Source organism: Phocoena sinus, chromosome 3 (assembly GCF_008692025.1).
Source record: "Phocoena sinus isolate mPhoSin1 chromosome 3, mPhoSin1.pri, whole genome shotgun sequence".
Lineage (NCBI taxonomy): Eukaryota > Metazoa > Chordata > Mammalia > Artiodactyla > Phocoenidae > Phocoena > Phocoena sinus.
In genome coordinates, this window is record NC_045765.1 from 49,639,335 (window position 1) to 49,654,805 (window position 15,471).

The following is a 15,471-nucleotide window of genomic DNA, read 5'->3' on the forward strand; positions in this document are numbered from 1 at the left end:
GATTCTGAGAGGACCCAGTCGTGTCTTATGCTCCGCCCACTCCATAGACCCGCAGCAGCCTGCCTCGGCATGAAGGCCTATCAATATTTAACGTGCAGGTGTCAGTTGCTGTAAACCGAGCATACCCCAGCACCAGCTTGAATTAATCATATGCAGGAGAGAAAATAAAATGCCTTTTTCTCAGAGCCCCAAGTTTCACTGGCTACACCAAAGCCTGGAAACCACAAGGTGAACCTTCTGCTGATGGAGGACCCTGCGAAGAAGCTGAACCAGAAGAGTGACGGCAAACCCCGGAAAGTACGATTTAAAATCTCTTCCTCCTACAGTGGCCGGGTGTTGAAGCAGGTCTTTGAGGATGGGCAGGAATTAGAGTCGCCAAAGGAGGAGTACCCTCACAGTTTCCTCCAAGAGTCCCTTGAACCAATGGATGGTGTTTATGGGTCTGGGGAAGCCCCCAAACCCCGGTCGTACTCCCCTAAGCTGACTGCTCAGAGGATCAGCGTGTTTCGAGAGGGTAGTGCCTACACCTTGGCGAGCAGCCAGCCTTTCTTCAATGATTACAAGGCGAATGACCGTAAGGGTTGGTATTGCCCATGGTGTATAAGCTTTAAGTGACTAAAATGTGGTTAGAGAAACACCTGAATTGTTCAGATTTGTATCTCGCTCCTACTCTGGTACTGACCCAGAGCTATAGGTGCACCAAATGTCAAGCCGCTCTCAGAATAATATTTCTGGGATGAAAATAACATTCTTGTTGATCTACCTATTGGAAAGTGCAATATGCATAGCCGTATTCAAATTCCATCCAGGGTAGCAAATTGTAATTGGGTCTTTGGCTGGGCAATCTTGGTAAGTAAATGAAATAGAGATGCAGCGGTTTTCAGGTTGCCGGTCCTGCCGTTTTAGAAAATTATAGGACAACGAGTTGTTCTTTTTCCTGAAAGAGCTAAGTGCTTGAAGGGGCTTTATTTTTATCCAGCCCAATTATTCAGCTTGTGGTTTATCCATGTCTTCTTTTATTTCTTATCTCCCTCCTGCTGCCTGCTTTTTTGTTTGTTTATTTATTTATTTTGCCTTTCCATTGCTTGTTAACATGAATGCTGGGTAGTTGGAGTCCTGGGAAGAAATGGTGAAAAGCAAATCAGCCAGAGGAAATGTTACATGGGAAGACATTTGAGCTAATATTTCACTTGAAACATGTATTTTATCTGTGAATTTCAGTTATCTTCTCCAGTACCATGGATAATCAAAAGCCCATACATGATCTTCTTTGAAGTTAGAAGAACCTGGAAAATATTCGCTGATTTCCAAAAACAGAGATGTGTATATGCTCTCTGCCAGTAGGGCCATGAATGCCTTAAAAAAAAAAAAAAAAAAAAAAAGAGTGAATACAATGATATAATGTACCAGGTTTTTAATGAAGAGCACACCAGGATATGTTTTCATATTTAAAGTGTGAAATTCAGATAATTACTCTCTAATCATTTTTATTGTTCGTTTCCTAAGGGAACAGATTATACATCTATAGCAGACAAATGTATTGGCCTTGCTGGCATTGGTAAAAGTGTAATTATGGGCATGTCCACATTTATCAAAGATAATACCAGGTTTCTTTTTGATATTAAAGGGGGCTGGAATGAACAATCCCTCATGTTAGTGGAGTGACTTATGCATTACAAAGCACTATCACATTCTATCTCATTGAGTCTTCTTCACAACCTTGAGGAGAAAGGCAAAGTATGGTATTTTCCATTTTGCAAGTGAGGAAAATTGAGTTCCAAGTTGTAAAGGACCCACCCAATATTATAGGGTCATTAGGTGTAGAGTCGGAATAAGAACCCAGGTCTTCTGATTCCTCATGCCCTTGGCCCTATGCAATGTTCCTTTTAAGAGAATAAGGCCATTAATAATAGTGATGATGATGATAATAATAGTCACCATTTATCAAGTGCTTATTACATCCTAGGTACTTTGTTATATCCTGTACTTACAGGATTTCTTTTTAACTAAACCTCATTTGTAGCTTTAGAATTTATAAAGTCATAGTTTATACGAACCTTGTACAAGGCCATGGTTTATAATGTTGGACTTCTTGACCTTCATCAGTCATGTGTCATACTTGGCATTTATGTAAAAGTATGATTAGGCATGGACTTGCTAAAACCAGCTACCGGAGTCTTCCTCGCAGCACGGCACAGTGGTTTTAAACATAGTACTCTAGAGACAAGGTTCAGGGTTTGATTTCTGCTTCATCCGGTTATCCTTGTTTTCTTTGTTGCCTGAACAAATGCCCCATCCCACTGCTAGGCCGCCTCTGGTGTGAGAGTGATCAGGATGGATTCGTGCAGCTCCACCCACTGAAACAGGTTGTCAGTGCGGTACTTAGGAAAAATAAGGAAATGAGAGCTGGGACGTCATGATTTTTCAATAGTGAATCCAACTGTAAAATAACCCTTAGTAAACATCGGCTTTGCAGCAACACTGGGTAGCAGTGAAACACAATAATTAAAAGTAAGGGCTCTGAACTTGAAGAGATATCTGTACACCAGTGTTCATAGCAGCATAATTGCCCATAGGTGGAAACAACCCAAATATTCGTCAATAGGTGACTGAACAAACAAAACGTGGTATATACATACAGTAGAATATTATTCAGCCTTAAAAGGAAGGAAATTCTGATACACATTATAACATGCCTGAACCTTGAAGACCTTGAGCTAAGTGCAATAAGCCGGTCACAAAAAGATAGTTGTATGATTCCACTTTCATGAGGTACTAGCATAGTCTAATTTACAGAGACAGAAAGCAGAATGGTGTTCGCCAGGGGTTGGGGAGAGGAGAAGGTGGAGTTTTAACTGAAGAGTTTCAGTGTGGGAATAAGAAAACGTTCTGGAGACACGTGGTGGAGAGGGTTGCACGATAATGTGAATGTACTGAGGTCCCCGAACTGAACCTTAAGAAGGTTAAAGTGGTAACTTTTATGTTATGTATATTTTACCACAATAAAATAATAATCATAAAAAGCAAGGCTCTGGTGTCAATTAAACCTGGACTTGATGTCCGTTCTTACCCACTTACTCTGTGAGCTTGAGCAAGCCACTTAACCTTGTGATATTAAAAGTACCTACTTTCAAAGATTATCATGGTGATTAAAAATATATGACATTAAAAGTACTTAGCATTGTGGCACATTGTATATGCTACCTACCATTGTGATAATGACCAGGCTCTTACCTAGGAAATATGGAGTCTTTTAAAATTTCATGTGATGGATAGAGAAAGTGGTTATAAACAATCAGATATTTTAAGGAATTGAAACTGACTAAAATTTATAAGTTTCATTAAAAAAATGAAAGGGAAAGGAAGAAGGAATGTAACATTTATTGAACAGGTACTTTGTGGAAATTATGCAATTTTATCTTCACAGTAACTCTGTGAGAGTTTTACAAATTGGAAAAACAAGTTTATAGGGCTTAAAAAAACTTGCAAATCTCACACAGTTTGACAGATTTAAAATTTGAACTCAGGTCTGCCTACCTCCAAAGCCCATTGAGTTTCTGGTACCCACTAGGCATGTCTGCATTTAAACACAGAGCAGTGGAAAGGTTTCATGGTCCCTGAATGGCAATTCCCAGTCCTGTTGCTTTTGACATCAGAGTATTTATGAATGTTTAATCACATAAGTTGCCATTCCGGGCGTTGGAAGGACACAAAAAATTCCTGGCTCCATCCTGGTCCTCTATAATGTAAGAGTGGGTATTCCTCACAGGCAATTGGGTGTAACTGGATAATGTGAACTTTAGTTACACCCAGAGAGTTTCCTTAGACACAAGGAAGAACTTGGCTGTCAGGGTGACTGAAACTTAAACACACCTTAAAGGTGATTTGGGACCCTCCATCTTTGGAGTATCTTAAAAATAAATTTACTATCCTGGGTATCTCAGATGCTGACCAGCTTAGAGAGGCAGGATGTTGGACCAGATGACTGCAATTTTTTTTTTTTTTTGTATATTGAGAATTTTGCCTTGAAAAAACCAGCCCTATGTGTGAAAAAAGCTTCCTAGTAACTGAACCTCTTTGGCTATTACTGGAAAGAGATATGGAACCTTCCAAAAGTGCCACCATCTTTATCTTCTGATGCTCAGAAACTGATAGTCCAGAGTGTGAAACAGGAACCCAGCATGCATCAAACAGTAGGAAATGGAAGCTGCCACATGATCTCCTGAAGAGAGGGAGAGAATACAGGGCCAGGCAGGAAGCTTGTGGCTCCGTAAATAATTATTGAAAACTCCATGGGTGTTTCAAGGAAGGGGACCTGAAGATTGAAGTCCTGCTCAAGCCAGCCTGTGACTGAATGCCTGATGGCTTTAAATAGGAGACTGCTTAACTGTGGCATCTAAATAAATTTGGTTTATACAGTTCTGTAAAAGCAGGGCCAGATATTTCACGCTGGGGAATGTAGTCGTGTAGCATGATTGTACGTGCACTACTAAAGGAGTTTTTAATACTAGTGGCAGTAACAGTGCCCATCACTTGCATCGTATCTTCAGCTTTTGCAAACTCTTACATATTCTTCATTGCACCCTCGCCCCTAGACGTTGATATAATTAGCCTCAGGGATGAGAGTCAAAATATTTAAGCCCAGGAACACTGCTCAGTCAGCACAGAAGCCAGCAGAGTGCTGGGGCAGGGTCCTGAGACTGGGGTCTTAAGCATTAATGTCTACACTGCCGGGTTTGGGGATGTGAGAGGCTCCCTGAGGAGAGAGGCTGGGGAAACAGGAAGGCTCTCAGGAGTATCAGGACAGCACCTGATTACCACCCAGTATGGGAATATTCATATATTTTAATAAGTAATTTGTCTCTGGTGGTGCCCATCAGTTGGATGTCAACCCATTTGCGTGAGCAAATAGGTTCTGAGAGGCCAAATGGCTCTCCCCATCTCACAACTGGTGGACAGTGGAACTGGGATCTAGTGTTGTTTCCCCCCAAGCTATCCTAGCTCTGCGAAACATTTCCTCCCCAGGCTTCTCTACTGCATTGTAGTATTGCCCAAGTTGTTTCTCAGCAAATGATGAAGTAACACATGATAAATCCATACAAGGGAACATAGGCTATTAATAATTATGCTATAGAAGTACATTTATTGACATAAAAAATTTTCATATTATATGAATAATGAACACACACACACACACACACACACACACATCTTATCTGGTGGTTGTGGGGAATGTTTGTGAATACTACAGTACAGGTGTTAAGAATATGGTCCTTAGGGTGAGACAGACCTGGGTTTGAATCCTGGCCACAAACCCTGAGTAACTCTGTAAACGTGGAAGACTCTTAACCACACTGAACCTCAGTCTCCTTCTCTGTAAAATGTAGAAATCATAGCATCTACCTCATAGGGATGTTTGGGAGGGAAGTGAGGTAATATTTGTAAAATGCTTAGTATGAAGCCTGACCCAAAATAAATGCTATCCCCTATAATAATAATAATAGTAGTAATTCAATAAATTGTGTCTACTGTTATTAGTTATGCATAAAAATGTTGGAGAGAGATTTATTTATTTTTTTAAAAATACAGTTACTTTATTGATTTCTTACAATCAAATACTGCCAACTAGAATTACTTGCATTCATGCATCATTAAAAACAAAAAGATATTTCCTTGGTATTTTCAAATGATGCATTATACAATAAACAAAAAAAAGTTAGAACTTAAAAGGCACCCTGATTAATTATGTAAACTGGTAATTTTTTTTAAAAAAAAGCATAACTAGTAATTTGGTTGCTGAGAGATTTATTTTTTAAAAGCTTTCCTTTGTATGCATTAAGCACTCACTGTGCCCAGCCCTGCACCAGATCCCATGGTATGTAGTAGGAATAGAAGCTCTGGACCCTGTCCTGCAGAGTCCTACATTCTAGTTACATGATTAATTCAGCTTTGGCTGGTTACCATCAACAGGAAGAAAGAAGCTGGTGTTCAGGGTTTTCAGACGGAGCAAAGAAACCAGAGAACGAACTGTAGCTTTGGGCTGTGATGGGATCCCTAGTGCCAGACCATATCTCTCTTTCCCGGGATGTTGAAGAGGTTCTGCAGCCCTGTACTTGGTGACTCCTGGTGAATCACCATGCTCATTCTTCATTTCTCTAGTCCCCACCTATTATAGATTTTGGAAAGATAATCATCTACACGAATAACCTGAAAATCATTCGAACTCCAATGGACAAGAGAGATTTCATGAGGAAAATGCTCCAGAAGGAAGAGGAGGCTGAGGAAGAGTCTCTGATGAGCAAAGAAGAAATCTATGGAGACCAGAACGATGGGTCTTTGGCAGAGACGGGAGGCACCTTCCCCCATAACCAGTACCCACAGGTATGTCAGAACGGTTCACTGCCCTGTGCAGAGCTGGCCCTATAGCCGTGGTCTCCAAATTGTTTTCACTGTGCACTATTTAAGTAAGAACTTTTGAATGTGAATACTTATGTCTAAATGTTAAAGATGTTGAGGAATTTTATTATATTCTCGTGGTTTATCACATTTTATTGTTAGCAATAATAGTGATAAGCCCATATTTCAAATACACATAATTTGAATGATTTTGAATGATTTAAGATCTGATTAGGAACTTATTGTTTTCCCTTTGCTTTGAGGCTTAGAACAGCTTGTTCTAGATGGAAAAAATCAGCTCTGTCCTTTTCTTATGGGTTTGCTTGTGCTCCTATTACTGTTGGTAATCCTCAGCCCACAGTTTCCTTGAAGAAATCTAATAAATCTACTTGTCTTTAGAGTTTGTGGAGATTAGTTTAGTTAAAACTAAGCAATATCATCTGTAAATCCACTAGACCAGACACTAGTGAACCACATGTTGTAATATGCTGAAAGTGAACGAATGAGCAGGGTCGTCATTGTCACTTTATGTAAAGTGAGGTCACTTTACATCATGTATACAACAGGGTCCCTTGGGTACCACCTATGTTAAGTGACTGCCCAACTTAGGGTGCTGGTGTCACCTAGTTTATTAAAAATCAATAGAACCATCTCTTATGAAGATATTATTAAAGCTTAATTCTTGTTTTGTTTTCTTTAGATAAAAAATAAATATAGATAGTACGAATGTTTTTTCTCCCCACACGTTTCAGAGGTGTGCACACCCCACCTTGCTCAGACATGCTCAGACAAGCGGGAAGGTGATGACATTCGTTAGTTCACAGTATGGGGTTGAGGGGGAGAAAAGCAATTTTGGTGAATTTAAGCTAAGAGAGTAAAAGCTTGGAAAGCAGCAGAAATGAATTTTTCCCTCTTTAGATTCCATCTCTTGGGACTTGAAGCTGAACCTCCCATGGGTTAGCGTGACAAAATGGGCCAGGGACTTCCTCGCACTTGAGTGATGTCAAGGGAATGAGAAAGCCATGACCGGACTCCAGTTCTCCTCAGAACCATTCCTGTCTCTTTCCGACCTGATCTCACACTTGATAAAATATAGTTGAAATGCAAATCTGATCATGCCATCCCTTACTCACAGCACCCCCCCACCCCGCCCCGCTGCCAAAAGAAAACAACTTTCAGTAGGCTCTTATCACTTGGGATAAAACCAAAACTCTTCACTTGTTCTAGAAAGCACTGTGTGGACTGGCTTCTTCAGCCTCATCTCTTACACATCTCTGCTCATTCTCTCTGCCCTAGACACACTGCCCATCTGGCTACCCCTCAGATGTTCTTTGCTCTGTCCTGCCAGAGGCAACTTCCCTGTGCCTAGAATATTCTCCAGACTCCCTACCTCCTTGCCCACAGTTCTCGGTGGAGGCATCACTTCCACAGAGAGGCCTCCCCTGGTTTCCATGAGGATAAAATCCTATGAGGATAAAAATCCACAAGGATGGACCCCTCAAGGCACCTCCCCCTCCCCGTGCACATGTAATCTTACATTTATTTGTGTGATTCTTTGGTTAATGTTTGCTCTTACCCACTAGGATTTGGTCTCTATTAGGTCAGGGGGCATGTTTATGTTGGGTGTAACATAGTACTTCCAATGCCAAAAAAATAGAGCCTGGAATATAATAGCTGCTCAGTAAATATTAGGTAAATGTTTGTGGAAAGAATACTGGAATTTGGAATGAAAGTGCCAACTGATAAGAAATATTCTGCCTCTGCCTTCGCTCACTTTCTACAAAGCACTATTCAGAGCCTAGCATAGCAGCAGTCAGACAGCTAAACTTTGTGATCCAAAGCATTACCGTCCCACTTTAAAATTCATTAATTCTATCGTTTTCCATACCATATTGTAACTTGGAGCATGCATTTTCAGAAGAGGACCAGAAATGCAGGTCACATTGCAGGCCTGAATGAAAAAGCAACAACAAGCCTGCTATGACAATTACCTTTAAATTCGATTTGGAGAGAACTGTGTTTTTTAGCTATAATGCCATAAACCAAGACAGAGGTGTGCAGCAGAAAGTTGCTGTGAAAGGTTATACTCCACTTGCCTGTCCTTTAAGCTCTATTTTATTTTATTTATTTATAATTAATTAATTGATTGATTGATTTTTGCCTGCGTTGAGTCTTCATTGTTGCACGCGGGCTTTCTTTTTTTAGTTGTGGCGAGCGGGGGCCACTCTTCATTGCGGTACATGGGCTTCTCATTGCAGTGGCTTCTCTTGTTGTGGAGCACGGGCTCTAGGCACGTGGGCCTTAGTAGTTGAGCACTCGGGCTTCAGTAGCTGTGGCTTGCAGCCTCTAGAGCACAGCCTCAGTAGTTGTGGTGCATGGGCTTAGGTGCTCCACGGCATGTGGGATCTTCCCAGACCAGGGCTCGAACCCATGTCCCCTGCATTGGCAGGCGGATTCGTAACCACTGCGCCACCAGGGAAGTCCCTAAGCTCTGTTTGAAATTGCTATTTGTTTGCCCCATCCCTCATGCAGTAAATGCCCAGACAACTTTTATTCTAAAACAGAGGGTCAAAGAACATCAAGGAGCCCATTCTGACCAAGAGACTCTTTGTTGTGTTATATGGAACAGGGAAACAGTAGGACCTTGATGAAAGAGCAGGGAGGGCTAAAAGCCAGGCCATGCTTGAACGTCTGTATTAACTATAAAAGAAAAGGAGAGGAATAATTGAATTGAGCCACAATGAAAAGTAGAAGGGGAAAAGTCTGACCCTGTATTCAGTGGATTTGAGACCATAAGTCATCTGGGCTTCTTTATGCTTTAGGTGATCTTACCTTTGAAACAGAATAATGATAATAATAATAACTGCCATTTTTTGAGGGTTCATGTTAGCCAGGCCCCATGCCCAGTGCTTTCCATGCAGTAGTCCATTTCATTCTCACAAGGACTCTGTGAGGTGGGTATTATCTGTAGTCCCATTCTGCAGCTGGGGAAACTAAAGCTCAGAGAAGTTGAGTAACTCGCCAGAGGTCACCAGAGTCAGTAGTCAAACCCGGGTCCATCTGACTACCAATCTCATGGTCTTAATCACTCTGCTGATCGGCCTCCAGATTGGTGCTGGTTACCATCTTCAGGGCCACGCAAGCCTTTGAGTCTCTGATGAAAGCTGGGACCCCTTTTCTCGGTCATGGAGCTAATGAGAGTTGGTTTGGGTAGGTTGTTGGGTTCTCGAACCTAAGTCACTCTGTGCAGCGATGTTCTATATCTTCTTACTAAATGTTTTCTGGGAAGAATTTTTAAAAATATTGAGACTGGTACACAGACGCTGATATCATGCATGCCTTATATAGAGTAGAGGCTCAATAAATACCTGTTGAGTTAACTGAATGATTAAAAAGAGCATATTGAGAGCAAACAGTTGGAGGAAGGTTGGTAACTTAGGATAAGAATGGAAACCCCAGGGCTTCCCTGGTGGCGCGGTGGTTGGGAGTCTGCCTGCCGATGCAGGGGACACGGGTTCGTGCCCCGGTCCGGGAAGATCCCACATGCCGCAGAGCGGCTGGGCCCGTGAGCCATGGCCGCTGAGCCTGCGCGTCTGGAGCCTGTGCTCCGTGACGGGAGAGGCCACAACAGTGAGAGGCCTGCGTACCGCAAAAAAAAAAAAGAATGGAAACTCCAGTGAAACCTCTAACAATGTGTCATATAACCATGTGACATGAGATGAGATTTGATTGATGATTTGTTCTTGTTCTTTATGGCAGGCTCACCAGGTCATTTCACTAATCTTTCAATATCTTGCCTGGCATTCTATGCAAATGAATTTTTGGATCACATGTGTAGCATTATGGTAGGATTTTACTGTATTTTCTTTGACAACATTGACTCATATCATTAAAATCTCAGTGGGATCAAGTGCAAAACAAAAACATGATGGATTTGGCAGAAAAATGGACATGGCAATTTGCTTTAAGAATATTTTGGCAAATATATTTATTCTGCATACTTTAAGGGAAGAAAACCAATTTCCCCATTGTTAACATATCAGAATATGGCAACAATCAGTAAAATATTAACAAAAGGGGACATGGACATCATTTGGGATTTTGTCAGCTGGAAAATGACCTCCATTCCCTACATCTAGAATAAATACAATTTAATACCTACTTAGGCACTTTGCAGTGCGATGGGGCTATTTTTAGAACATAGGCCTCCCTTTTCAGAGATGATTTTTATTCTTAGGTTACAAAAGAAAGCTGTGTTAGCTGGTTGAGGCACCCGGTGAACTCCAGCTGTCTTGTTAGTTCCTAGAATTTAAGAACACTAAGGGATCTCCAGACGTCATTGTTTTGTTTGTTTATTCATTCAGCAAGTATGTGAACAGCAAATATTGTGCCAGGTACTACACTAGATGTCAGGAAGTGATGCGGAGAGGCACGAGCCCAGAACACTTCCTGTCTAGTCAGCAGGAACTTTCAGGGGAGTGTGAGACCTGCCAGGCTAGGGGCAGTAGAGGTGGGGTGGGACTCCTGGTCCAGAGGTACGAGTGGGCAAGGCTTCCTGGAGGAAGTGCTGCTAAGCTGACATCTGAGAACAGGTAGGAGCTGGTTGGGTTGAGAGTGGGGAAAGTTTCCTCGACACCAGCTAGAGAGAGACCTCAGGATGAGAGCCTGATGTGAGAAGTAACTGACAATGTACATCAGCTAAGGAGATTTTTTTTTCAATAAATTTATTTATTTATCTATCTATCTTTGGCTGTGTTGGGTCTTCATTGCTGCACGCGGGCTTTCTCTAGTTGCAGTGAGCAGTGGCTATTCATCGTTGCGGTGCGTGGGCTTTTCATTGTGGTGGCTTCTCTTGTTGCGGAGCACGGACTCTAGGCATGCGGGCTCAGTAGTTATGGCGCACGGGCTTAGTTGCTCTGTGGCATGTGGGATCTTCCCGGACCAGGGCTCGAACCCGTGTCCCCTGCAGTGGCAGGCAGATTCTTAACCACTGAGCCACCAGGGAAGTCCCGGGGATTGGGTTTTAACCTGAAGTTTATCTGGCGGGCAGGTGTTCATTACAAGGTTTCTTGGGTGCTTTCTATGTGGCAATCACAACTGTAGGTTCATGAGATTGGTATCCATGGTGAGAACATCCCACAAGCCCGGAGGCAGGGACTATGCTGAGTTGATGCCAGAATCGATAGGTGTCTGGATCGGGATTGTGGTTGTGGAGGGGAAACTGAAGAGATTTGAGAGATGTTCAAAAGGTGAAATGGACAGGAACTGGTGCTGAATCTACCTGGTATCGACCTGGTATTACCCCTTATTTCACAGAAGGTTCGTGGTCTGTGCACAGTCATTGCATGGCAGCGCAAAATTGCCAGTTTCCTTGAGATGTCTTAGGGGAAGAGCACAGCGATAGCCAAGAGGCATAGTCTGGTGTCCCTGGCAGGAGGGGACAAGGCTTAGAAGTAAACTAACTTTAACGGAGAACCTATAATATGCCAGATAATATATTAGGGCATTTACATATACTCTCTCATTTAATATTCCAGCTACTCAGAGAGGTAAGCAATATCCCTCCCAGATCACAGGTAAAGAAACTGAGATTTAGGGAGGTTAGGGGAACCGTCCCAGGTGCACAGTTGTTGTCAGAGGCAGGCCTCAGCTCCAGGCTGCTGACTCCAGAGCCGAGCTCTTAATCACAGGGCCTTTTCATGGCTCTCCAAGAGCATAAAGATAAAAGTTCTGTAGGAACTCAGAGCTACGCTCCAAAGGATTGCAACATCCATTCATCCATCCCCTCAGTCACACAGAACAATCCTGGGCACCTACTGCTGGGTGACTCCGATGAGGACTGCATGATCTCTGGCGCCCGACCCCCTGGGACCCAAGCCTGCCTCCTTGTCTTCAAGCTGTGTGACCACTGGCACAGAGAGAGCTCTTAGAACAGAGCCCAGGGAATTCCCTGGCAGTCCAGTGGTTAGGACTCTGCCCTCTCACTGCCGAGGGCTTGGGTACAGCGCCTGACACCTCCCAGGTGTTTCACAAGTGTTGACTATTAGTTTGGCAATGAGGAACATTAAGTCCTGCCCTTATGGGCACAGAAATAATGTGTCAGATGGTGACAAGAGAGACGAAAAAGGTCAAGTTGTGGAGTGCACGGCCTGGTGGCAGAAGTTGCTGTCTTAGAGAGGTCCATCAGGGAAATCTCCGAGAAAGTGCTGAGCTTATTCTGTGCCTCTGGCCAGGTCCCTCGTTGGCACGTGTGGGACGCATTTTCCTCTAATTCTGCCCCAGCCTCTGCAGGCTCCCAGTGCTATTTTGACCTGTGTGTGAACAATGGATTTGAACTGCTGCTGTAACTTAACCCTGACCTGTCTCTTGCAGGAAGGGGAACTTCCCGAGGACAACTGTTTTCACTGCCGAGGATCGGGCAGTGCCACCTGCTCTCTGTGCCACGGCAGCAAGTTCTCGATGCTGGCCAACAGATTTAAGGAGTCCTATCGGGCCCTGCGGTGCCCTGCCTGCAATGAGAATGGCCTGCAGCCTTGCCAGATTTGCAATCAATAGCCCGTGGCTTTGTATGTCCGCTTTTATCGCATCCTCCCTAAAGCTATTTGTAATCAACTGCCCTTCCTCCACCTTCTCCTCCCTCTCCCAGCAAGGAAGCCACCGTGGCTGCCATCACTTCCTCCACTGGCACAACTCAGTTACTCGATGATATTTCGTGAGGCTCCATGTGGGTCTAAGTGGCAGAGGCATTTTTGAATTAGAATCTGCTTTGAAACTGGTTCTCAAGTGATCCTTCCAGGACTTGTGTGCATGTATCTCACTTGACTTAGCTCAGGTTTCTCCTGGCACAAGTGGACAAATAAATGTACAATTCAGGCAGCAGGCTGAAGTCATTTCCCGGTTGGGAGTTATTTGAAAAATTATGCAGAGAGAAAGGAATAAAAAAAGGCAGGTTTCTGATGAACTGCATTCTTGTTGCTTATAATGCATTTCACACAGTTATTGGTCAAATTGCATTTTTAATTAAGCAGAGGAGGAAAGGGAGGCCCAATGTTGAATGCACTAGCAGGCCGCTGAAAACAAAACAAGATGTGTTTGCTTCTTGCTGGAGAGAGGCAAGCTGAGGAGCCCCTTTTTTTCAAAGTCCTGAGTCTCTCCTGTGTGATGTGCTTGGGTAATATGCATGCAGGCAATGAGCAATGCTACTTCTTAGGACAAGATGAGATAAGACATTTCTGTGCGCCTCTACACTACTGAGGTTATAAGCCAAGTCAAAGCTATTTATGATAAATTTGGTGCTTAAGTATATGGGTGTGTGTGATAACGACTTCTTCCAGCCCCCAAATTATTACCAAAAGAATGCATTTATTTTAAGGCTAAGATATAGCCATGATCTCTTCATAAAAGACTGTGGGTATTTTATAGGTATCTATTGGAAACTTCTAAAAAAAAAAACTAACCAAGGCTGATATTTAGTAATTATGTTTCTACTGTCTATGAATATACATACTAAGGATAATTTTTCCTCTTAAAGTTGGTTGTAAAATTAGAAAAATACGTTTGTTCAATGAACGTTTGCAGCTCTAACAGCCATTCCCCTTTCCCCTTGAGAATAACACTGTAAAATCTGTTATCTATTTATATGCATTGCTTTTCTATGGTAATTATTTTGATTTTCATAACTTAATTTTTTCAAGATTTGTTTGTTATTCTCTAATATTCAGCTGTTAATATAATTCAACAGTGGAGTGATCTTCAGACAATATACATACTTCTAATAAAAACATTAAACTATTTTTCAAGACCAAGATAATTTTGCCTGTTCTCTTTCAGCCAAAACAGTGGCACTATCGCTCACCAACTTTCTTTGCTTCTGTACTTAACTATTTCCTGACTCTGTTTATGTTTTCTTACAGCTATTGGCTCTTCTGTCTTTCCAGAATATCAGAGGAAAGAATGATGTCAAGAGATCCTAAGACCTTTAAGTGTATTCTTCTGCTTTTTGACAGGAACATTTGACCACAGATACTGTTTGTTGGACATGCAGGATGGTATTACCAGGTGCTTGATGTGCAGTGTTTCCCAGATGTGCACCACTCTTTGGTATCTTATGGGATTTAGAGTTTCAATGGAGGAGACAGATATATAAACAGATAATTACAATATAGTGTGACAAGTTCTGGGAAAGGGGAATTCCAGGGAGCATTTGGAGCACATAGAAGGGACCCCTAAGGTAGCCTGAGTGGGGTTAGAGTGGCTTCCCAGAGGAAGAGGTGTGAACTCTGTTGGTTTCTTTTCCTTACCCCAAGCTCTTAAGAGCATTTAATACTTTTCATTTCATAATAAATACATCTACTAATGATTACATTTATTTATTCAGTTAAGTATTTATTGAATACTGGGGATGCATCACTAGACAAAATGGACACAGTCCTGGCCCCTATGGAGCTTACATTTTGGTGCGGTGATATTGACAACAAAAATATATGTATTTAGAGACAACTAAAAATATGTAATACAGAATAAAAAGATACCTTTCTGATTAAACTATATACTATGTATATAATGTATAGTGTGTTACAGAAGGATAAATGTTTGATGAAAAATAAAACATTGGGGCTTCCCTGGTGGCGCAGGGGTTGAGAGTCCGCCTGCCGATGCAGGGGACACGGGTTCGTGCCCCGGTCCAGGAAGATCCCACATGCCGCGGAGCGGCTGGGTCCGTGAGCCATGGCCGCTGAGCCTGAGCGTCCGGAGCCTGTGCTCCGCAACGGGAGAGGCCACAACAGTGAGAGGCCCGCGTACCGCAATAAATAAATAAATAAAAATAATTTAAAAAAAAGAAAAAGAAAACATTGGTGAGGATCGGGAGGGGTTGCATTTTTAAATTAGTTTTCAGGGAAGTGGCCATGAGAAGGTGCCCTTTAAATAAAGGCTTAAAGGGGATGAAGGAGTTGCGAAGTTATCTGGGGTAGGACTATTCCAGGCAGAGGAAACAGCACAGGAAGGAGAGCATGGTGTGTTTGAAGAGCAACGAAGCCAGCGTGGCTGGAGCACAGTGAACAAGATGACAAGAGG

General features: G+C 42.5%; 1 protein-coding gene across 1 annotated transcript; it reads left to right on the plus strand.

The window, feature by feature from the left end:
* The first annotated feature begins 243 nt into the window (after positions 1-243).
* Positions 244-13,968, plus strand: GRXCR2 (glutaredoxin and cysteine rich domain containing 2). The gene is made up of 4 exons (XM_032627964.1): positions 244-574; positions 2,224-2,228; positions 6,160-6,381; positions 12,769-13,968. Exons 1-4 carry the CDS (start codon positions 244-246, stop codon positions 12,949-12,951), a joined length of 741 nt encoding a protein of 246 aa, XP_032483855.1. The 3' UTR covers positions 12,952-13,968.
* Positions 13,969-15,471: the final 1,503 nt, after the last annotated feature.